The sequence below is a fragment of the Paroedura picta genome, chromosome 4 (assembly GCF_049243985.1).
Source record: "Paroedura picta isolate Pp20150507F chromosome 4, Ppicta_v3.0, whole genome shotgun sequence".
Lineage (NCBI taxonomy): Eukaryota > Metazoa > Chordata > Lepidosauria > Squamata > Gekkonidae > Paroedura > Paroedura picta.
The window spans coordinates 100927486-100951355 of record NC_135372.1 but is presented as its reverse complement, the minus strand read 5'-3'; the positions used below and the strand labels follow the sequence as shown (position 1 = coordinate 100951355).

Here is a 23870-nt window from a genome sequence, read left to right as displayed (position 1 = left end):
GCTCAACAAAGTTAGAAGTCTTCCTTCAGCTACAACAGCCTTCTGACAATTCAAGCAGCTCCTATTTAAGCACAAGACTTCAAAACTATGCTCAGCACAGCAGTAGGATGCATGACAAAATCTGTACGAAATCTGACTAAATACCACGTGGCATGCTTTATTGCCAAGAAAAATCTTTTTTGAAAAGATATGTCAGTTCTTGATACAGGGCATCAAAAAGGGATCAAAAGGGATACAATCTGAAGAAGTGCTAAACGAGTGCTAAGAAGTGTCTCCTGAATCCTGCCTTGATTTCTGCAGGGGTGGCCTCTCCCCCACCTCCATTTAAAAAAAATCTTTCTTCCTGCAACAGCCCAAAAGACACCCCCAAATGCCATTCCTGCTGGAAGGGGACTCCAGGAACAGCTATAGGAGAAACTGGAGGTCTCCCATGGAGAAGGGTTGGTGGAAATCTCCCTTCTCCTTGTGGAAATCTAAACAGGATTCACACCAATGACTTTAGTCAGATATGCAGGTTCAATAGGCAAGAACAGGTCCAAGCATGTTTATGGCTACAGAGGTACTGAAGACATAACTGGAGAGGCTTAGTCTAGATTTCTGACCAGATGGCACAGCATTCATGAACAAAGAACATGGTTCACTCCTGCAGAGATCATTGCTGACAGTCACAATAAAAGACTAGAAGGGAGGCACAGGAAAATTACATCTTGCATTTAGAATCTGATCTCCCCCCCCCCCCCCCGCCATATTATTGAAAAGGGCCTTCGGAGCTAATGAAAAGTAGCAACTAAGACTGTAACTGGAGTTTTTGGAATCTAGGAATGGACACTTCTTATACAGTTCCTAAGTTATTGTTGAAGACCTTACTGTAAGTTTGGTATTTGTGTTAATGGCTGCATACCAAAAATAATAAAAACTTAAAAAATAGTAATAGTGGAAGAAGACTTGGTTCTTATATGCCGCTTTTCTCTACCAGAGGGAGTCTCAAAGCATCTTCCCCTTCCTCTCTCCACATCAGACACCCTGTGAGGTAGGTGAGGCTGAGAGAGTCCTGATATTACTGCTCAGTCAAATCAGCTTTATCAGCAATGTGGCGAGCCCAAGGTCACCCAGCGGGCTGCATGTGGAGGAGTGGGGAATCAAGCCCTGCTTGCCAGATTAGAAGTCCGTGCTTCTAACCACAAGATGGCTAACCACTACACCAAGCAGCATGCGAACAAATCACAAGCAAAACCACCACCATAACAAGTTCACTAGGTTCTCTAGGGAAGCCACTCCTTCCCAAGCAACCGTCCTGACATTTTCAGTAGGAGGATGATACCTGCTAGCTGACCTCATAGAGCTGCTGTAGAGATTACTGAGGTATGAACATATACACCTGTAGCTGCTTATATAGAAGCATCATATTGGTCTACTGGTGTCAGTACAGTCAATGCTAACTGTTACCAGCTTTCTAGAACCCTTGCAGACTACCTGAAGTGCTACCAGATCCCTTTAACTGGAAATTCTAAGGAGAAAAGTTGATTTTATGAATTATTTTATATTTCCCACCTTTCCTTTTCTGGCTCAAGGCAGCTGTTCTGCTACTGATACGTTCTACCATTAAGCCACAACCTTATCCTCAGTGTGAGTTTCTGTTGGATTTTATAGTTGCTAGAAGCTTTTTTGTTTCTGTTCCTTCTCCCCCCCCCCCCTGACACATACACACATAAATACCTATGGATTTGAACCATTTGATTTATAACTTTGGTATGATAATGTAAAACATGTCAACAAAACTTGGTGTAGTGGTTAGGAGTGCGACTTCTAATCTAGCAAGCCTGGTTTGATTCCGTGTTTCTCCACATGCAGCCAGCTGGGTGACCTTAGGTTCGCCACAGCACTGATAAAGCTGTTCTGACTGAGCAGTAATATCAGGGCTTTCTCAGCCTCACCCACCTCACAGGTGTCTGGTGTGGGGAGAGGAAAGGAAAGGCGATTGTAAGCCACTTTGACACTCCTTCGGGTAAAGAAAAGCAGCATATAAGAATCAACTCTTCTATTCAAAGGAAAAATAATGCTCAGCTAATATCCGTGAAGTGCTTTAAAAACTTGAAATATCCTATATAGCTGTGGCTGTAAGTAAATTTACTTGGGAGTAAACCCCAATGAATATAGCAGAGCCTTGTTCTGAACAGATGCACACAGGATTGTGCTATGCAACTACAAGTAACATCAACTAGAGGGGAACAATTAGTGCAGTGGAACATTGCTAATTCTTCCTTCCATTACTTGCCAACCTGTCCTCCTGGGTATGGAACCAGAGATCTCACCTCACCTTAGTGCTAAGCAAACAATTAGCAGAGGGAGTTTACACTACAGTGATTTTATGCCTTGAATCTGTTCTGCATTAACTCTCCTGTTTGCAAAAGATTCCTTCAGGGAAAGAACAACCATTGTCCCTATAGCCATCAGTGCACTTCATATTTTGCTATAAATGCCTACTGATCTTTATAGTGTATTGCTGATTCTATAGTGGAACAGAAAAGAAATATTTTCCTTGAATTTATAATCCTAGGCTGATAGGAAGGGGGAAAATAAGCATAATAGGAAATACAGAAATTGCTAGAGTGGCAAAGTTTCTCACAAAGCACACAAGAAAGAAGACAGCAGTCGCCCCCGCCCCCCATTTTATAGATGAGAATGTGTAGAACAGAGAAGCTAATGGAGATGCTCACAATCCATAATAAAGTTTACAGCCAAAGAACTTCCTTGGGTATCCATTCTCCAGCCCTTAACTCCTGAAAATATCAGTCCTCTCACTAACTCTTCTTGCTGACCTTAACTATGAACCCAGAAATGGTCAACATTATCAATAATCTAATATGGGATATTAAGAATCACACAATCACACAATCCTTATCACAGACCTCCTAAATTGAAATACTGTCCTTTATCTTGGAGACCAAAAGAAAAATCACAATAATGTTTTAGGAGTTAAGACCTTCTCCTAAGAATAGCCCTGGATTACACCAAAGATCCACCTAAGTCCAGCCTACTGTTTCCCACAGGAAACACAAGCAGGGGTACAGAAGCCAAAAGCCTCCTCCTGCTCACCTAATAACGGGTATTCAGAGAAGGTCTGTCTCTGAGATAAAATTCAATACAATACAAAGGATACGCTGGCAGGAAGTCAGCCTTATCTCCAATATCCTTTGGTCCGGTTCTTCACTATAACAGGATAGCCCTGTTCATTCTTCAAAATGCTTCTCATTGATAGTCTTTTGCCATCACCACCAGCTTCCTTTCCTTCAAAAATATTCCTCTCTTTTCATTTGTTTGGTCTGGTTTCTGTCTAGCTTCTGTGGAGCTTCTCCCAAACCGTTTGAGTCTTCAGTTCCCTGAGGCAGTTTCGTTCTCCAGACAGTTGCCGACGCTGACGACTTCTAATAACCTAATCTTTAGAAGGGTATGGGGAGGCAGAGTCCTGAAACCTGACACGGTCAGAAGCCAGCTGGCATGGAAGGAAGAGCCTCTGCGGCTGTATCCAAGTCCCATCACGGCCAACAAGAAAATGCCTTGTCAGAAGAGACAAACTCTGACTTTCCCAAGCCAGCAGTTCAGACGGCTCAGTAAAGGAATTCCAGGATTTTCAAGGATGAGAAACTCCCAGTCCTTGAGAAGCTGTGGACCCAGTCTGGATTTTTCTATTTAAAAACCAATTAAGGCCACACCATTGAAACCCTCTAAGAATTAGGATAAAGGCCAGGATATCAGAGAAAATCAGCCTGCTCTAGTGGCTAGAGCAGGGGTCCCCAACAGGAGTGCCACAGTGCTTGGGACACGTTTTTTGGTTCCCACCAAGTGTTTCTAGAAAGTGAGAGGGACCAGGCGGGGCTATTGCCCAGCAGAGCTTCTGACCGGCCACTGAAGATCTGATAAACTATGCAGATTAAAATAACGTTGTTTCAGCACCAGCTGTCCCCACAACATTTTGTTTTATTCTCTCTCATTAGCCTTTCCCTGTGTATTTTTAAACTACCCTTCTTCTTGCCTGCATTTCTCTTTGTGATGAGCTCCACCTCCTGCATCAGCCATTTTGTGGTTGTGCCCACCCCCAGCATCAGAATTACAAAGATATCAACAGACTGAAAAAGCTTGGGGACCCCTGGACTAGCATGTCAGCCTATGACCAAGGAGACCCAGGTTCAAATCCACACTCTGTCATAGAAGTTTGCTGGGACGACCTTGGACCAGTCACACACTCTCAACTTAATTTCCCTCCCAGGTTTGTTGTGAGGGTTAAGTGGAGGAGAGAACTATGTAAGCCACTTTTGATCCCAACTGAAAAGAAAGGCAGAGGGACATGCTCCATGCTATGGAAAACCACACTTCCACCACACTATGACAGATCCGTTCAATGAGAGATGATTCCAATAAATACAGATATATTTATATGCCACTTTGTATTTGTTTGGGTACTGCATAAATAGATTTGATTGGCAGTAACAAAGAATGCAACATGATCGTATACCCTCTTACTTATTCAGACCAAAATAAAACACAACACTTCACCCTAGAGGCAGTGTGATTGCATTTCACTTCTGCTGGACAATGTGACACATGGATGTGGCAGTCACCACATGTCTTCATAGAGTATTACAGAAAGAAGGTCAAGCATAAAATATGGCCACTTTCTTCTTCTTCAAAAAAAAAGCTTTAATGATAAGCCACCTACTACCATGTAGTTCTGGCTCATTACAATCAAGTAACAGACCCTTCCAATGAGAACTTAAAACAGTTGTTCCACTGGTATAATCCTTAAAACATAACAATACTGTACTGAGGAGAGGAAAAGAGACACAGCTGCTGCCCTAATTTTTGGTTCAGCAAATTAACCCTGTGAAGAAAGCCCAGGCCAATATAATGAAAATATCTCTAACCTTCAAAGGACAGAGCTAAAGTAAAAGGTAACATTATTTAGGTGCCCTCAGGCCACAGCTCTTCCTACTGACAAACAGATCTGAAGATGACTTATTTGCTGAACTAGGGATGTTAGGATACCCACTGCAAAAAAAGGGCAAACAAAAAAGTTAATAACAACGGAGAGATTGTGGAATCTGCACTAAAACTTGAAACCATGTGAGTTTAATGTAAAGTACTAATTATCAACTGTAAAGTCTCTCATGTAAGGTTACCAGGCTCACTGACTGTTGTGGCAGGAGAAAGTGCACAGTGGTGTTCTGTGTATGTGTGGATGGGCTGCATCTGAACCTGGAAGCCATGGCACTTCTAGGAGATACTCTAAGAATCTCTCGAATCTCATAGAATCATAGAGTTGGAAGGGGCCATACAGGCCATCTAGTCCAACCCCCTGCTCAACGCAGGATCAGCCCTAAGCATCCTAAAGCATCCAAGAAAAGTATGTATCCAACCTTTGCTTGAAGACTGCCAGTGAGGGGGAGCTCACCACCTCCTTAGGCAGCCTATTCCACTGCTGAACTACTCTGACTGTGAAATTCCCCCCCCCCCTGATATCTAGCCTCTCAGCCTCATCTCTATGGCAGGGTTTTGCCACTTGGATGAGGGTTTATTAATTTTAAATATATTTTTGGACACTGTTAGCATTTTACCTCACTGAGGGCCCTACCCACTCCAAATCCCATCGACTCCCAGCACCACCCTCAAAGTCTCCAGGTATTTCCTAGCCCAGAGCTGGCAACCCTGCCCTCCATTCATGGCCGGGGACCTATGTATCTAAAGGACTCTCATTCCCCGTACATTGCTGTGCAGGGCCAAGCTGTGGCCAGCTTCCAATTGTTCCCTTATTAAAGTGGCCCACCTAGTACTGATGCCGGCCAAGGGTCTCCCTCTGGCTGTTCACATTTTATGGAAAAGGCTGCTAAGTAAGTGAAAGGAGTGCAGCCTGTGAAAGCTGTGAACACCCTGTGAACACCCTGCAAAGTTACTCTGTTAACCAGAGGTTTTATTGGAATGCTGGTTGCAGGCATTCTATTATGTGTTATTAGGCTTGATTTATTGTTATAGCGTGTTTTAATTATGTATTATAAGCTGCCTTGATCCATGGGGGAAGGCAGAACATAAATACTCTTAAGTAAAATTCAAAGGACATATATCAGGAAGAATTAGGGGGGAGTTTGTTTCCCTCCTGGCAATTTCTTGACACCCCACAAGGTTACTTTTGACAGCAAGTATTTCCGCATGACTATGTGACAGTGAAGTGGCTGGATATTCATGACCACTCATTTAACAGCATACCAACAACAAAGTAAACCAAAGTAGATCCTCCACTACATCTTTGCTTTCTGGCTAGACAGTGAATTAGAATGGGTTTCTTTCTCAGATTCTGAATGCTCTCCTAGATCAGCCTTTCTCAGCCTTTTTATCAATGAGAAACCCCTGAAACATTCTTCAGGCTTTGAGAAGCGCCAGAAGTGATCTCAGCAGGACACACCTTCCTGCCATGCTCCTGGAAGTCACATGTCACCAGAGGTGACATCACCCAGACATTCCCACCAGATGTGACATTATTAGGCCCTTCCCTTCCCATCCCCTCCAGGCTCATCATTGGCCATTTAGGAAGGGGTAGGCAAACTGATATGACCATATATGGTTAATTCACCCAATAATTTTTTTAAAATCTTTTCTAAAAATATTGATAATTAATTAACGAACTCCCACCCAATCAGAGAAATCCGCCCAGTGCTGTCAGGAAACCCCAGTATTTCATAAAACCTTGGTTGAGAAAGCCTGGCCTGGTTGAGAAAAATGTGCATCATATTGAGCTTACTGGAGGTTAGGTGGAATGAAAATGCACAGGTGTAATAGGTTGTTTAATGACTGCCAGACCTGTGCAGGGACTATTGCAGTATCTGCCACGTACTGCTAATTTTATCTATCACATTTGCATCCCTCCCATTCTCCTAGCTGAGGGAAATGTATGTGGTCCTCCCCACTTTTATCCTTCAAACAACATTGTGAAGTAGGTTAGAGAGAGAGAGTGACTGGCTTTCACTCAATGAATTTGAATCCCTGCCTTTCCAGGCCTCATCCAATAGTCTAGCCCTTATACCATATTGGCTGGCTGTCTCTCTATATATAGAGCCTCTTGTGGTGCAGAGTGGTAAGGCAGCCGATATGCTGTCTGAGGTTGTCTACCCATGAGGCTGGGAGTTCAATCCCAGCAGCCGGCTCAAGGTTGACTCAGCCTTCCATCCTTCCGAGGTCAGTAAAATGAGTACCCAGCTTGCTGGGGGGTAAACAGCAATGACTGGGGAAGGCACTGGCAAACCACCCCGTATTGAGTCTGCCATGATAACGCTAGAGGGAGTCACCCCAAGGATCAGACATGACCCAGTGCTTGCACAGGGGATACCTTTACCTTTATATATTTACTACTGAAGCTCATACATATTTCTAGTATGTGTTTAATCTGAGGAGAAGAATTTCCCAGCTAGGACACTGAGAAAGGCAACACAGGAAATGTATAAGAGTCTAATAAAATACAACACTGTAAAAATTTTGCTTAAAGAATTGTATCCTAACACATAGCATCAAAAGGAGATTGTTTTGCATATGGAAACACATACATACTGTACATGTGTGTATTTCATACATCTCTGCACAGGAGATGTCCTTCTTCACAGGCAGCTCCTTCCCTCCCTTCTGGCCAAATGTATGTCAGCATCCTCTGATACTCTCATCATTCTCAGCACTGCTGCTACTATCACCAAACAGGGATAGAAAAGAGGAAGTGGATAAACTTAGGAGTGCTACAAAGAAACCTGTTGTGGTCTACATGTGATAATAACAAGGCCACCTATACATTCAAGGGCATTAATTTATCATAATGATATCACAAATCACAATTGACACATAGTAGTAATTTACACAGGATGTTGGTGTAGAGCCAGTTTGGTGTAGTGGTGGTTATTATTATTATTATTATTATTATTATTATTATTATTATTATTATTATTATTATATTTATACCCCGCCTCCCCCCGAAGGCTCGAGGCGGCTTACATAACCCCGTCCCCTAAAAGCATAAAGTGACAATAAAATCCGATAATTTACAGTAATGGCAACAGCGATGGCGTAATCTGCTCATTTGGTCTCCGCATCCTCAACTACAAGAGGGGGGTGACACTCTCTACCGCCAGTTTGTGAGGGGGTGGGCTGATCTTCTTTCCGCCCGGCCTCAGTTATAAGCCTGGTGGAAAAGCTCCGTCTTACAGGCTGGTAATTCCCGCAAGGCCCTCAGCTCTTCCGGGAGCTCATTCCACCAGGTTGGGGCCAGGACCGAAAAGGCCCTGGCCCTGGTCGAGGCCAGGCGGGCTTCCTTGGGGGCGGGAACGACCATTTGGTTAGCCCCCGCAGAGCGTAAAGCCCTGCGGGGGATATAGGGGAGTGCGGAGTGCGGACTTCTAATCTGGCATGCCAGGTTCGATTCTGCGCTCCCCCACATGCAGCCAGCTGGGTGACCTTGGGCTCGCCATGACAGTGATAAAACTGTTCTCACCGAGTTGGTTCTTATATGCCACTTTTCCCTACCCGAAGGAGGCTCAAAGCAGCTTACAGTCGCCTTCCCATTCCTCTCCCCACAACAGACACCCTGTGAGGTGGGTGAGGCTGAGAGAGTGCTGATATCACTGCCCGGTCAGAAGAATCATAGAGTTGGGATACAGGTCATTTAGTCCAACCCCCTGCTCAATACAGGATCAACTAAAGCATCCACAATAAATATTTGTCCAGTTGCTTTTTAGTGGCTAAGAGTGGTGGCCTCCATTCTGGAGAACCAGGTTTAATTCCCCATTCCTCCATATGCAGCTGGCTGGCTGACTTTGGAACAGTCACAGCTCTCTCAGCCCTACCTACCTCACAGGGCTGTCAGGAGAGGAAGGGTATGTGATTGTAAGCCACCTTGCGACTCCTTCGAGTAGTGAAAAGCAGGGTATAAAACCAACTCTTCTTTTTCTTCTTCCTTTGAGCATCTTGATGTTTTAATGCAAAGAACAGAATTCTTGCTGGGTGATCTTTGACCCGGCTGAGCATGGCAATGGGGGTGGGGGTGAAGAGATCTTGTCCTAAGTACTAGATTGTTTTTAAAAGTCTGACCATCGGCTTCAAGGAGCTTCCGTCAGCATTGGAGATATATTGCAGAATCCAGGTGAAATTACAGTCCAAGGACCCAGCAGGTCAGGTCCACGTGAGAAGGGTTTTGTTGCTGGTTTTTAATCAGGAACACGAAGCCACCACCCTCCTGCTGCAGCCAGGCAACTCCTGTAAATAGATTGGCACAGCTGCTCTGCCTCCTCCGCCCGCATGAGAGCACAGTCAGCCTGCTTCATCGCAGGTGCTGCCATCCTACGCTCTTGGCGTGCCCAGTTCAGAGCAAACATCCCTAATCCCACACTTTGGTGGGCTGCAAGAACCACAGCAAGAGGCGAATCTGCCTCCAGGTCTGCTGCCTCAGACCCTCTCCAGGAGGGCATGTAATGCAGACAGAACACACTGCACTTACAAGAGGGAAAGGATGATATTCACTGCAATTAAACATTCACCCCTGCCCCACCAAAAAGCAACAACAACATCTTATTCCATGTCTGATAATACAAGTTTCCTGCCCTGCATTTGAACCAATGTCTTCTATACTAATCAATTACAAACAGATGCTGACCCTTTATTCCACTTTTCATCTCCCTGACCAAACAACTGTAGCCTGGCCCACCTCTATTCCCCTTCTGACATGCAAACTCCACTGCGAGGACAATGTCCTTCTAAGTGTCTAAGGTGGAGGTGGAGGAGAGGTGAACGGATACTTACCTGCTGGGCGTGAACCATCCTGTGGAATCAGGCCGGCTGTATAATCCCAGGTGACCGGCTCTCCCTCTCTCCTGTGGCACCATGCACAAATCCCGCTTGAGCTCCCTGGGTGCTGCAGCCCTCCTTAGAAAGGCAGAGGCTTGGAAGGGAGGATATTATTGCAGCCATATAGAAAGGCTCCAAGCTTCATGCTGCTTTAATCTGACAGTGCCTGAAAGCCACCCTGCCTGAGTGACAGCAAGCAGGGATTACGGCCCGCTGATGAAAAACCAATCATTTCCCTCCCGCCTGCCTTCCTCTGCGGCTGCCCAGTGCCTGGCGAGATGGGAGATTCCATCTGAGTAATCCCCTTCTGTCACTCTCTCCCAGTAAAGTCTAGCTGCAGGTCACTAAAGAGGAGATTAGTGAGATAATGAAAATGCACCCTTTGGAGCACTCCTACTTCCATCGCTGAGGACGGCATAGCACCACCCTCCCCAGGCAAAGCAGATGCTCTACTCACTCAGCAGTGATCTGATGCACCAATGGGAATCTGTATTCCCCACTGCCCTGCAAATCCTTCACATAGGCAACAGCCTCACCTGCTGGTGGCAAAGAGAAACGTGCTGCCCTCTCTGGCTGCATAGGAAGCAGCCCCTTCTCCATGACAGCTGCCTCCCTGCACCACCTCCTGCTGGCAAAGCATTCCCTGCCCATTTACAGACACCCACTCTTTGTGCAGCAGTGCACCACGGCAACAGGGGGCTTGTCCCTTCTTCTCAAATGTACATATCAGGCACTGTAAGATGCCAGAGAGTCCATTTCACACACAAAGGATCAGAGCTGCTGTGAGTTAATCCTAAACTCTGCACTCCACCCACACACTGTGCACTAAACAGCACGTGGCTGATTCTAGCAACCAATAACACAAACAAAAACCTATAAGATAAAAACACCAGCAACCAGCTGGAGGCCCACAGGATTGTATATGGAGAGGGGGGGACTTGCCTTCCAACTTGCCTCCTCATGAGGTGGCCTTTGCAGATGCCTCAGTTGCCCCAGGCAGCTGGTGCCACTCCTTGATTATAGGTGCTTACAGAGAAATTCTAAGCAGAGTTACTTTTTAAAGAGCCCACCAACTTCATTTGCCCTAGAAGCTTGTACTTTTGCTTGGGAATGTATTGTTAGCTGCCCCAAACATAAATGGGAGGAGAAAGCAGTCACAGTCCAGAGGAGAGCCAATTCAGATGGACAACTAGCAAGAAGGAACTTGTTTCAACTGTCATATATCTTTATCTTTAAACCGCCCGTGGCGCCATGGGCGCCACGGACTAAATAAATGGTTAAGGGCTCTTGAGGTGGGATTGGATCCTTCCTCAGGACAGACAATCGGAGGGACCAATCGGCAGGCGCGAAGCGCCTGCCGATTGGTCTTTCCAATTCCCAGCAACTGTGAGCCGCACGCAGCGCAGCTCACAGTTGCTCCCGGCCTGATGCGGCGAGAGGCGCAAAGCGCCTCTCGCCGCGTCAGCCGGCTACCCGAGGGAGCCCCCGGCAGCCGCGCAGAGCGTGGCTGCCGGGGGCTCCCTGCCCGGCGGCCTGATGCAGCGAGAGCCGCAAAGCGCCTCTCGCCGCGTCAGGCCGCTGCCTGAGGGAGCCCCCGGCAGTCGCGCAGAGCGCGGCTGCCGAGGGCTCCCTCGGGCAGCGGCCTGACGCAGCGAGAGACGCGAAGCACCTCTCGCTGCGTTGGCCCGCTGCCAGACAAAGACCCCGGCAGTCGCGCGGAGCGCGGCTGCCAGGCCCTCCCTGCCTTGCACACGTCGCTTGCTGCCTCGCCGTTCTCAGACGAAGAGCCACCGCCGCCCTCACACGCAGCCAGCCTTCCTCGCACGCCCCATGCGCCTCCCTACTGCGGCCGCGCCTCCGCCTCAGGCCACAGCCGCAACAGCGCCCGACCCAGCGCCGCCTTCCCCCGCGGCACTCGCCCTGCCGACAGCCAGGCTAGCGCCGCACCCACCTTCCCCCACACACAGCGCCTCCACGGCACCCTGCGAAGCCTCCAGTTGCAGCCGCCCAGCCCCGCACCTCCAACGCTGGCCCCGCAACCAATGTCGCCCGCCGCGACGGCGCGGCCTCCGCCTCTGCCACCAGCGGCTGCCCCTGCCACAGGCCGGAGCCGCCGCCGCAACGACATCCACCCCTTTGACTCTGCAGCTGACGGCCGCGCTCCACGACCACGGACACATCAGGTAGCTCCTGCCCCGCAAAGACATCCCAAGAAGCCGCCAGACAGCGCGGGACGGCCTCGCCTCGGCCCATCCAAAGCCTACCGCCCGCGCCCGCCCCACCCCAGCCCGCACAGCCACCCCCCACCCCCATTGCCGCCATAGCGCCCGCTGTATCTAAACTGCAGCGGGCTTAATTACTAGTAAGAGAATATTCAGCTAATTCAACTTTGCACACTACAGTGGTTTTATTCAAACGTCACACAAGGTTTGTACCTCTGTGTGTACCTCTGTTCTCCTGTCAGTGCTAGCTATCTCATCTCAAATGCATTGTCTGGCTTGCTCTCTGCCTCCCCTGACTCATCGTGAAGAATGGAGGCAATCTGGGCAATGACCAGGGACGGACACAGGCAGCAGAGCAAGCTGGCAGGGTGAACAAGTACCCCCACTTCAGAAGGCAATGTCTCCCTCCAAACTCCACCTCTGCCCCACCAGCCTTGGAGTTATCCATGGTCCTTGAACAGTACATTGATCTACCTAGCCCCAAGGCAAAGCTCCTCAAAGGTCTCTCCTTTCCCCTCCTTACCTGACTGGCTACAGCAGCTGGGGTGTCAGGAACCTATGCTAGGCCCAGAACAGCTTCCCTATCACCTCGCCAGGCATGGTTCCAGGCCCAGTCGCAGTGTCAGCAGAGTCTGGGAGCTGCTCCAGGCCCAGAGAGCTTCACGAATGTCGGCACCACTGCAGCTGAGTCTCTGGCAGCTTCCCAGATGCTGGCACTGCCGTGGCCAGGCTGGAAAGCCAGCTGGGCATGAAGAGGCTTGCCAGATACCAGGGCCACTGACAGCTTTGAAGAGAAAAGCGAATGTGTTGTCTGTGCATGTACAGAAGACACTTTTTATTGAGGGGGGATTTAACTCCCATACACACATGCATTTTTAAAGATGTCAGATCTGTTTAATGTGAGTGGGAGCCACACCTGAAAAACAGATATGTCGCTATGATGATGTGATGATGACAAAAGGGAAGGGAGAATGGAGGAGTTGGGGGCAGAGAGAGGCTCAGTGTGAATCCCACCATAAACTCTTTTAGCTGTGATTCTCTGTGAAGGAAGTGGAATGGATGAGATTGTGACACATAGTGGATAATGAGGGCGTTCAGAGGTTTCACCTTCTCTCTCAGGAAGATTTCCCAGTGAGGTCTATGGCCAATTCATCCATGTACTACTCCTTCAACAGACTACACTGGCACAACGGCTCTCACCAGCTGAAGCAAAAAGTAAAATAAATCTTACCAACATATCAAAAGTCATTATACAATCACTCTATCGCTGTAGGCCTTATAGGGGACAAAAACAACACTGGTGTGTGTGGGGGGGTGAGGAATAAGGAATATTCTTTGGGACTGAATATATGCAAGGTATGTGGGGTTCAGAATGCAGGCTGACACAGAACTTCCACGATCTTTTATCTTATTCTGTGTTTCCAAGAAGGTTATTTTATTTTAAACAAATTGCTGTCAAAATTATATGTTGGAATGAATGACTGAAATCAGGTTCCTCCGGTATGGAGCCAGCATGTCCGATATGAAACATCGGCACATAGATAACGTTATGCCATTTCTGCTGCCAGCAGAGGGAGATATTTATTAACAAAGCAAGAGAGCCCAAGCATTGAGGGTAGCTGGGGATAGAGAGGCATTTAAGTAGGACTGCCTCAAAGCTAGGCTTACTAATGCAGGGACATGGTTTCAAATGCAGGGGCGGTTTGGGGGGCGGGAGATTAGTGGGGTTAGTTAGTGCTCGCCTGTTGCCTAACGTTGGATTGTGGATTGCTTTGAATGGGTTTTACTGTAATTTTTATCTTGTAAACCGTCGTAAGCCTAAGGGAATGGCAGTATAAAAGTTTAATAACAACAACAATAACAACAACAATACCAAGAATACTCAAAGCAGTTGCTCAGCCAGATATAGTGTGTCAGAGACTGACCTAGCTTTCAAACCATCATGCAATGAATGTTCAATTTTTGTTTCTACTATGTTCACTATAATATGCCATGGGTCCAACTTGGAGACACTCATGCAACACAAGCCATTGCACACAACTAGCACTGACATTTTGGTGAAGAGCTACTACAACTGCAAGGCCCACACAAGTGAGACATTGGCAATACATAATCAGATAATGGATGGGGGAGGAGGCAAATTGGTTTGAGACTGGCACCAGAAGAAGGTAAAGTGCTTTCCACCACACTATTTTGTCAATATAAATTTCCTGCCCCCTAGCTGCTGTCCTCCCCAGTATAGAAAACATACACATACTTAACTGTTTTCCCCCCATGAAAGCAAATTCTCCACCGCTGGGACCCAAAGAGGTCTACATTGTTATCCTCGCCTGCATTTTATTCTCACAACAATCCAGTGAGGTTGGTTACATGGAGAATGTGTAACCAGCCAAGCTCCAAGGGCAAAATGGAGATCTGAAACTGACTCTCCCAGATTCTAGTCCTTTTCTCCAAACACTCTACCCAATAGGCTTTCATCACAGGATCAGTATCCAGTTCATCACGCAGGAGCCAGCCAAATCCCCTTTTCATTGATATCACCTCCAAAAGGCAGCTGTCAATTACCTTTGTGAATGCTGCATGCTATTTTGGTCTGCTTTTATGGTTAAAAAAATTCAAGCAGGATTTGGAGAAGAGAAGTTACTGAGGATTCACAAACCCAGTACAGTGGGGCTGGGGCACTGCCTGTTCTGGCCAAAGTCCTCAAAAATTAGGTACACAGCCCAGAGATCCCACTGCATTCCACTATAGCCAGGAGACTTTTGCCAGTTTAGTCAGATAAAATGGCAACAAGCCCTTCTCTTATGCTATGATCCCACAGCTGGACCTCTTGCATTCATAACTTCTCATGTGACTGATGGAATACACTTTTGCTAGGTCTGTCCTTGAGGTTTTGTTTCATATAGGACACGCCTGCTCATTTAATGGCTGCAGTTCATAGAAGAGATAAAGGGCAGGCATACTGCAATTGCATTTGCAACGTTTTGGCCAATTCAAGATGCACATTTAAAGGGCTGAGACAACTGGGTCTTACATCTTTGGCAGTGCCTCTCTTAGATACATTAAAGATGCTTTGAGTTATATTTACTGCTGTTAAAACGGAAAGAACAAGGCACTGAACTTTCTCTGTTATGGCACCCATTTTGTGTTGTTGTTAGGTGCGAAGTCGTGTCCAACCCATCGCGACCCCATGGACAATGATCTTCCAGGCCTTCCTGTCCCCTACCATTCCCCCAAGTCCATTTAAGTCTGCACCTACTGCTTCAGTGACTCCATCCAGCCACCTCATTCTCTGTCGTCCCCTTCTTCTTTTGCCCTCAATCACTCCCAGCATTAGGCTCTTCTCCAGGGAGTCCTTCCTTCTCATGAGGTGGCCAAAGTATTTGAGTTTCATACCCATTTTGTAGAACTCCCCAATGATATTAAATTGGCCTTTTCTTTAAATTGCTTCAGCTAGCAATTTAATTCTATTTGAAAAAAAAGAATTTGTTGGAGTTTGCCAGATCCAAGGTGAAAAACTGGGGATTTGGAAATGGATGGATCCTCAGGAGGACAGGGCTCTCAGTGGGTTACAGTACCACAGAATCACCATTTTCTCCAGGAAAGCTGATCTCTGCAGGCTGGAGACAAGCTGTAATTCCAGGAGATCTCCAAAGAATAGCTGGAGGCTGCCATCCCTGTGCAAAAGTGTTCTGTCCATGACGTTTTAGTTGCATTTTTATTGCTTTGAATTATTTTTAGATTATTTCTGAGTGCTTCCAGCACAATACTATTTATTAAGGAAAGAAAAATATTCAAAGCACATAAGTCTCAACAGTCATTTCAGAAAACAAAAACACCCAGACAGCCCCCTCAGTATCTGAATTTGCAGTCCTCTTGTATTGATTTGTGTGTTTGTGTGTGTGTGTGTGTGTGTGTGTGTGTAATCCACATATCTAGAAATGTTACCTAATTCGCTTTGCCAGAAATCAATTCTCTGTAGAAAATGACTCCTTTGGAGAGTGGACCATATGGTGCTAAATTTCACTGATGCCCCTCTCCAGGCTTCATCCAGGAAGTTCCTAACCCTGCGCTGGCATCCCTAACCATATCTTAGCCAAATTAATGTGTTTAATCTTCTTGATACCTGGTCATTCCCACTGGTTGTGACGCAGTAGGGAGGGTTGGTCTATGCTGCACGTCACTTCCAACGCTGTCACGAGGGGTGTAAAAAGATGGCTGCGTTTCCAGTGGGAGCATGGTCTGCGGAAATTGTTTCCGGGGGCAAAGGGGGCAGAAGGTGGGGGCATGACACCATCACTTCCAGGGAGGGGGGTGTACGTGGCATAATGGCAGCACTTCCGGGGCAGGGGTCCGGGGGCATGATGACGCTGCTTCCGGTGTCGTCAGGGGGTATGTGGCGTAATGGCGGCACATCCAGGTCAGGGGGCACATGGGTGGGGTATAATGATGGCACTTCCGGTGACGTCAAGGTGTTGTTGTTATGCAAATAGGTTAATTAGTATGCAAGGTGGTGGGCATGGTTAAGCTCATTATAATATGTGTACTTCTTTACCTCTCTCAATGAATAAAATATAATAGGGTACATAAAACAGTCTACATGAAACAGAAAGGTAAGAAAAATGCATTGGAAACTTTATAAAAAATGTTCCAAAATACTCTGCCTATCAACACTCTTCATCTTCTTCTTTTTCTTTAAACTATCCATTAAGCCCAACTGTTAGTACTTAACAAAAGCCCTAAAGACCAACTACCCGTAAACATGCGGAGTTACCTGTCAAGCTGTCCAGTCATTCATTCACTTCATTTTTAAAGAAAGAAAACTCCAGACTATTTTATTTTGCTTAGTATATCAGTGACTGATTAAATGCTTACAGGGTGTTTTCCATTTTTCCAAATGTTATTAATAAGAAGGGATGATACATTTATTTAAAAGGAGATATCTACTTACAAGCTTGCAGGCACATAGCAGTCCAGCAACATCTGTACTTTTAAAAGACAGCAGGATGTGAAGACCCTCAGTGTAAGATTACTATTTCATCTATTGCATGGTAGTGTCAACAAGCTCTTGTGTCCTAGCCTGTCCTAGGGCACAGGCCAGCTCTATATCTAGTGCTTGACTCTCAAAACAAAGCATTGTTACCACACAGCTACGCAGGTGACAGAAACTCTGGGTCCACTCTGTGAGTTAGGGTACCAGGACTTGAAGGTGGCTCTACCCTCTTCCCTCTTCCCATGCTCCTAGTGCCTATACCACAGAGTACTTTCAGATCTAGCTTGGATTCCTGGAGGACAGAGTCTGGGGAAGGGAGGGTCTTCAATGAGGTATAATGCCACAGAGTTCACCGTCTAGACTCTAAAGCAGCCGTCTTCTCCAGGGGACCTGATCTCTGTAACCTAGAGACCTGGCAACCCCAGCACTGAAGCAGCAGTAATTACCTATTTCCAGCCCTAGGACTATAGAACTAGTTTTGGATTTCCACAGTAATCTTAGCTCAGAAAGGAAAGAGAGGTGACGATAAGGAGGTACTTTAGACTGAGCTCAACAATGGTCCACCTAGCTCAGTATTGCCTACTCATCCAGGAAGAAGAAGAAGAAATGGTTCTTATATGCCACTTTTCTCTACCTGAAGGAGTCTCAAAGCGGCTTACAACCACCTTCCCTTTCTTCTCCCCACAACAGACACCCTGTGAGGTAGAGGAGGCTGAGAGAGCCGTGATATTAGTGCTCGGTCAGATCAGCTTTATCAGTGCTGTGGTGAGCCCAGACTCCTAACCCCTACACCAAGCTGGCTCTCCAAGATTTCAAGCAGAGAAAAATCCTTCCGATTACCTGTTCCCCAAGATCCTTTTACTGAAAATGGTAAGGACTAAACATAGAGCTTTCTAGCTGGAACACAGATTCAGATCCTAAGCTTATCTAAATATCACCTCCTACCACCTCCATTCAGTAGTTCAGGAGGGTCCTAAGGGTGGCATAGAGCTGTAAGTCTCAAGAGTTCTTGACAACAAAAAACAACAAAAAAAACCTCTGCGTGGTAATTGCAGCTTAAGGGATATTTTTAGTTCATACCGTATCAACCTAGGCAATTTATGCCTAATAGGACAGGAAGAAAAAGTCCTTTCCTCAGATTGCTTCCTGATTTGCCGCACTCTTGTGGCACTGAGTTTAGTATTCTCGTGGGAAAGTGACCATGTAATGTCAAGATACTTACAGCAACTATAGGAAAGTATGCTTACTGCATACTTCCCTGCACACTGCATATGTTTTTGGTCTTAATTTCCTAAGCACATCCAGAAATGGCCCCTTCTAGGTCCCTAACAGTCCATTTGCTTTGAAGGCTTTAAGTACCAGCAGGTAGATGTAGATTCTATGAAGCATATGTAAGGAATCCCTCTCAGGGGAGAGAATAGCTAGAGTCAAATATCTTTACTGCTGCAACCTCCTCACATTCAGTTAGGTCAGTCAAGGTCGTTGTGATGGCATGGTGGCAAAGAAAATGATTTCAATCTTCTGATTGATCATGCAGTTATTAGAAATTGACTAAAGTTTTGCATATTGATTTGACTGTTTTTGACCCCTGGTTTTTATCAAGAGAGCAGTATGTTCCTCTCCAAAATGTAGCTTCCCATGAGTTGAAGGAGGGAATGTTTTGATCAGGGTCAAGCCAGTCTAATCTTGTGCGCCAGGGCCAGAAGCCTTGAGTAAGCCATTGCAATGTGTAAAGCTTGGGGTCTGGGAATGAAGCCAGGCAAAGACCCAGATTGCTGTCAGCAGATCATGGAATCCTTCACTGTTGGTAGAGCTGGAATAATGCTGACCTACCAAGACTGCCAGGTGGTCTGTCCCCATGTCATCCAAGGTTGCCAAACCCCAGGTAGGCCCAGGAGATCTCCCAGAATTACAACTGATCTCTAGACTACAGAGAGTAGTTCCCCTGGAGAAACTGACTGCTTTGGAGGGTGGCCCCTACAGCATTATAACCTAGTGAAGTCCCTCCATCCCCAAATCCTATCCTTTCCAGGCTGTACCCCCAACCTCTGGAATTTCCAACCCAGAGATGTCAACCCTAATTGTCACTGTCATTTGCCCCAAGCTTGTACATGAAAACATATGTGTGTGCACAGAACAAAAGGGATCACTAAAGACAGATATTTGAGTCCAGAAGGACAGATCTGTTTCATAGGCCACAGAAAAAAATAACCTTTGTCATTAGTGATACAGTGTTATTATCCTAATCTAGACCAATCATTTCCCCCATTGTTCTAAGAAGGCCTTTCAGCAACAAAAACTTCTGAACTTTATTTTCTTTTGTCTGTTGAACCCATAATTATTAATTGATTAATTGAGAGCAGGTTGTTACATTCCTTCATCAGCCTAATCAACAGTTTTGCTTGAAGAATACATTTGGGATTATCAGATGATCATCCTAACCCTGCCCGCAGCGCTGCGGACGCCACGGACTAAATAAAGCCGTAAGGGCTTGAGGGGTGGAGTTAGGGCGGGCTCTGTCCGGGATGAGGAAGGGTGCCGATAGGCCCCTTCCCCTGGACTGACAAGCGGAGGGCCCAATCGGGAGGCGCTTTGTGCCTCCCGATTGGGCCCTCCGCTTGTCAGTCCACCCCCAAGCTGCCAATCAGCAGCCGCGCGCAGCGCAGCTGCTGATTGGCTGCTTGCCCACCCAACAACCAATTGGGAGGCGCGAAGCACCTCCCAACCCAACCCACCCCCCACCAGAGCTTTCCTTCGCTCCACGGCGGCTATTACTTTGCTGGCCACCGAGAGTGATGGTAGCCTCCCTGGCCCCCGCCCCAACAACAGCTCCCCAGACACCGGGGAGCCCACTGGCCGGCTCGCTGAGCCGCCCAGCACCCTCCACAGGGCCTGGGGAGTGTTTCCCGACCTCACACGCCGCCTAGAAACGCTCCCCAAGGCCCGGGGAAGGCGATCTGTGGCTCCGGGAGCCACGGATCGCCTTCCCTGGGCCTTGGGGAGCGTTTTGAAACATCCCGCACCGCCTTAAAACACTCGCCAAGCCCCGGGGAAGGCGATATGCGGCTCCCAAAGCCGCGGACCGCCTTCTCCCGGGGCTTGGCGAGCATTTTAAAACATCCCACGCCGCCTTAAAACAGCGTTCCCCGGGGCTAGGGCCCGCTGTATTTTTGTTACAGCGGGCTCTACTACTAGTAATTAATAACGCAGAATACTTTGGCTGAGTTTAAATCCCACTTTAGATGTCAGTCATTAAGAGAACATTTGATCCAACGTTGCAATACAAGTCTGTTGGCCAGATTTATCTGCATAGATGCTTTTACTTCATTCCTGAAAACTAAATTAAGATAAACTAATGCAATTAAAGTTCAATATTTCGTTATTGTTGGTTACATTTTCAATGTTGATAGGACTGCAGTAGAGAGAGCTGTTTTTTGTGCCTGCTTTTTAATACTCGAAGGAATCTCAAAGCAGCTTATAATCACCATCCCTTCCTCTCCCGAAAAAAGATACCCTATGAGGTAGGTGGGGCTGTGAGAACTCTGAGAATTGTGACTGGCCCAAGGTCACCCAGCTGGCTACATGTAGAGGAGTGGGGAATCAAGCCTGATTCTCCAGATTAAAGATCACCTCTCTTAACTAGAAGGTTGCTCTACTGTTCTTCCTCAATGGGCTTTATTTCACTCCTCTCTTCTCCTCACTAGCCTAACACTAGAACAACGGACTTGCCTCAAATTAGAATCCCAACCGGTTTGTGCTATCCATCAATGGAATCTCATCTAAAATATGAGTCATTGAAGTTGGTTCCTTTGATGCAAACCATGAAAATGAATTAGTTATATGAGGTTTGCATGCCTTGATGCTGATAATATTTCTAACAAAATGTATATTACTGATTTTACCTTTGTGGTTCAATGTACCAAAGTTTGTGGGAAAACACAGTGTTTTTGGAATAAACTAACTAAATAAAGGATAATTGGTACCTATGACCATGGAATTATAAGTAAGCTAAAAAGGACTGTACAGTTATATAGGCAATAACAACAGCTTTAGTAAAGTTGAACACTCTGATATCTCCATACATTTAGAAGAAGAAGAGTTGGTTCTTATGTGCTGCTTTTCTCTACCCGAAGGAGGCTCAAAGCGGCTTACAGTCGCCTTCCCTTTCCTCTCCCCAAAACAGACACCCTGTGAGGTGGGTGAGGCAGATAGAGCCCTGATATTATTGCTCGGTCAGAACAGCTTTATCAGTGCTGTGGCAAGCCCAAGGTCACCCAGCTGGCTGCATGTGGAGGATAAATGGGGGATTAACCCCCAGCTCACCAGATTAGAAGTCCGCTCTCCTAACCAGCATACCAAGCTGGCTCTTGATCCCTATGTTCTTTCCTAGAACTGGTCCTTGATGCCAGTCATGACACCAAGGCTTGTTGGGCAGTTGGTAAAATCCAGTGAGACTTTTCTTTCAATCCCACAGCAGAGGGTATTATGTTTTAACGTGCATCTACTATGTATGATGATGTTGCTATCTACCAAATGGTGACTGAAACAAGAGAAGGAAAAAATGCCACTGCTAGTGTTTCCATTGCCTCATCAGGCAACAAAAGGATGAAGATCGCATTTCGTCCCTTAGTCTGAAGCAGAAAGAAATTCATTTCAATGACGCAAGGAACAATTGCAGCCTGTCATGATGCATCTGTGTCTCTCCTCTGGATCCTTTTCTTCTAACTGTATAAATGAGGTTGCCAGGGGGTCGCTGTGCCATTGAATGGTATCAGCATGGAACAGGAGCCTGTCACCCGAGACCTTTAGCTTCCTTTCAAGCGTGAAAAGCTCTTTTGGCGTCCGTCATCCCAGGCACCTCAGCCAGGGAGGACATGAAAGCCCAGGGAACCGAAGCCGAGGCTGCTTTCTCCCTATGATCAGTACCCAACAAACTATTACAGAAATGAATACAGATTTGAGATAGGCCGAGATGGAACACGGGCAGTGTTGTCGGGTCAAGGGTTTTTTCAATTCAATTTGGTTTTAATTTGAAATGGTGTCCCTTTTTTAGCATCAAGGATTTTGCAAAAGGTAGCCACGTGCTGTTTGGAATGCCTGCTCTCAAAAAAACATAAGCAAGCTTTTCTATTTCTAATTAATTTTAGCACCTGGTCAGCAAAAGCTTTGCAGAGAGACACAAAAGTACAGTGAGAAACAGCTAGGGAGTCCTGAGCATATATCAACTCAGGGTTGAAAGACTCAAGTCAGCTGAATATTTATGCTTGTTTCAAGCTTCACCATTTGGTATACTTAGTTATACAAATGGAGATGTAAAGATGGGAACTGCAACAATGGAAAGAGCCACATTTTTCCTTTTAGTTAATTCCAGTTTCTAAGACTCTAGACTTCATGGCTTGCATTATAGAGTCACTAAATATGTATTACATTGACTTTACTGGTTTCCTTTTGTTAATTACTCTGAACTCATGGACTAGAATCAGATTAAAATCAGTGTGCAAAAATGCCCCATGGCAAAACTTACAGCACAATAAACTGAGTCACTGGGAAATTCATTTATCTGATACAGAAATCCACACACACACACATATCCTAGGTACCTTTATAGTGACCATGGGAGGAGCTGTAGCATGTTTTGTATACATAAAGGTCTCCAGTTTGGATGCCAGCCCCTTCAAGGAAAAGACAGCAGGGAATCCAGGCTTCATAACCCGGAAGAATGTTGGCAACCAGAACAGGTAATATCAAGGATAGAGAAATAATTTTGACTCAGATAAAGTAACTTCTTATGAGTTATATAGATGTTTTTCCACAGCTGTACTTATCTAAGCTGTTCACTAGAGCCAGGTTATAGCAGTGACCTGTGAGATTGTATGGTGGGAAGCCAGAAGTGTGTCAGGCATCAGGGTCTGATGCCCACACTAGCCGGTTTTGCAAAGCAGCAGCAGAAATATGAAGGACTAGTAGCTTAAGGAGGAAATACAACAGGCGCTAGCATTGTGTGATGATGGAGTGTAATGCTGTGAAGTCTTGGGTTTGGAGGGAGGGAGGAGATAGAAGCAGTGCCCAGAATACTAGAGGGAGGGAGGGAGGGAGGGAGGGAGGAGATAGAAGCAGTGCCCAGAATACTAGAGGGAGGGAGGGAGGGAGGGAGGGAGGAGATAGAAGCAGTGCCCAGAATACTAGAGGGAGGGAGGGAGGGAGGGAGGGAGGGAGGAGATAGAAGCAGTGCCCAGAATACTAGAGGGAGGGAGGGAGGGAGGGAGGAATAGAGAAAGGGAGAGAGAGAGAAGGGGATAAAAGAGATAAAGGGATGGAAGAAAGGAAGGAAGATATAAAGTTAGAAGAGAAAGGGATGGATGGGAGAGAGAAAGGAGATAAAGGGATGGATGGATGGAAGGAAGGATAAAAGGAAAGAGAGAGAAAGAGATAGAGGCAGAGGGAGGGAGGGAGGGGGGGAGGGAGGGGGGGAAGGAAGGAAGGAAGGAAGGAAGGAAGGAAGGAAGGAAGGAAGGAAGGAAGGAAGGAAGGAAGGAAGGAAGGAAGGAAGGAAGGAAGGAAGGAAGGAAGGAAGGAAGGAAGGAAGGAAGGAAGGAAGGAAGATGCGATGTCCAGAATAGTGGGCGGAAGGAACGAAGGAAGGTATAGACAGAGGGAGAGAGAGGGAGAGAGAGAGAGAAAGTGAGAGAGAAGGGGATTCCCCGCAGCCTGGCAAGTGCACCCACTGCCTGTGGTGGCAGGTGTGCTTGGGCGGCCACGGGGAAGCTTCTCCCACCCCGGCTCCA

General features: G+C 46.6%; 1 protein-coding gene across 10 annotated transcripts in view; it reads right to left on the bottom strand.

The window, feature by feature from the left end:
• TMCC2 (transmembrane and coiled-coil domain family 2) overlaps positions 1 to 23870 on the bottom strand; it is a 96862-nt gene that overhangs the window by 39106 nt on the left and 33886 nt on the right. For 2 of the 10 annotated variants that reach the window (XM_077334708.1, XM_077334707.1), the window contains exon 1: positions 3161 to 3573. The exons of 2 other annotated variants lie outside the window; for them this stretch is intronic. Coding sequence is in view for 6 of the 8 variants with exons in the window: in XM_077334704.1 (XP_077190819.1) it covers positions 7616 to 7687 (72 nt within the window). In the remaining 2 variants the exon portion in view is untranslated. Of the gene's footprint in view, positions 1 to 3160; positions 3574 to 7589; positions 7724 to 9825; positions 10286 to 23870 lie in introns of those variants that run through there. 6 more of the 10 variants (XM_077334713.1, XM_077334704.1, XM_077334705.1 and 3 more) reach the window with 6 other exon arrangements.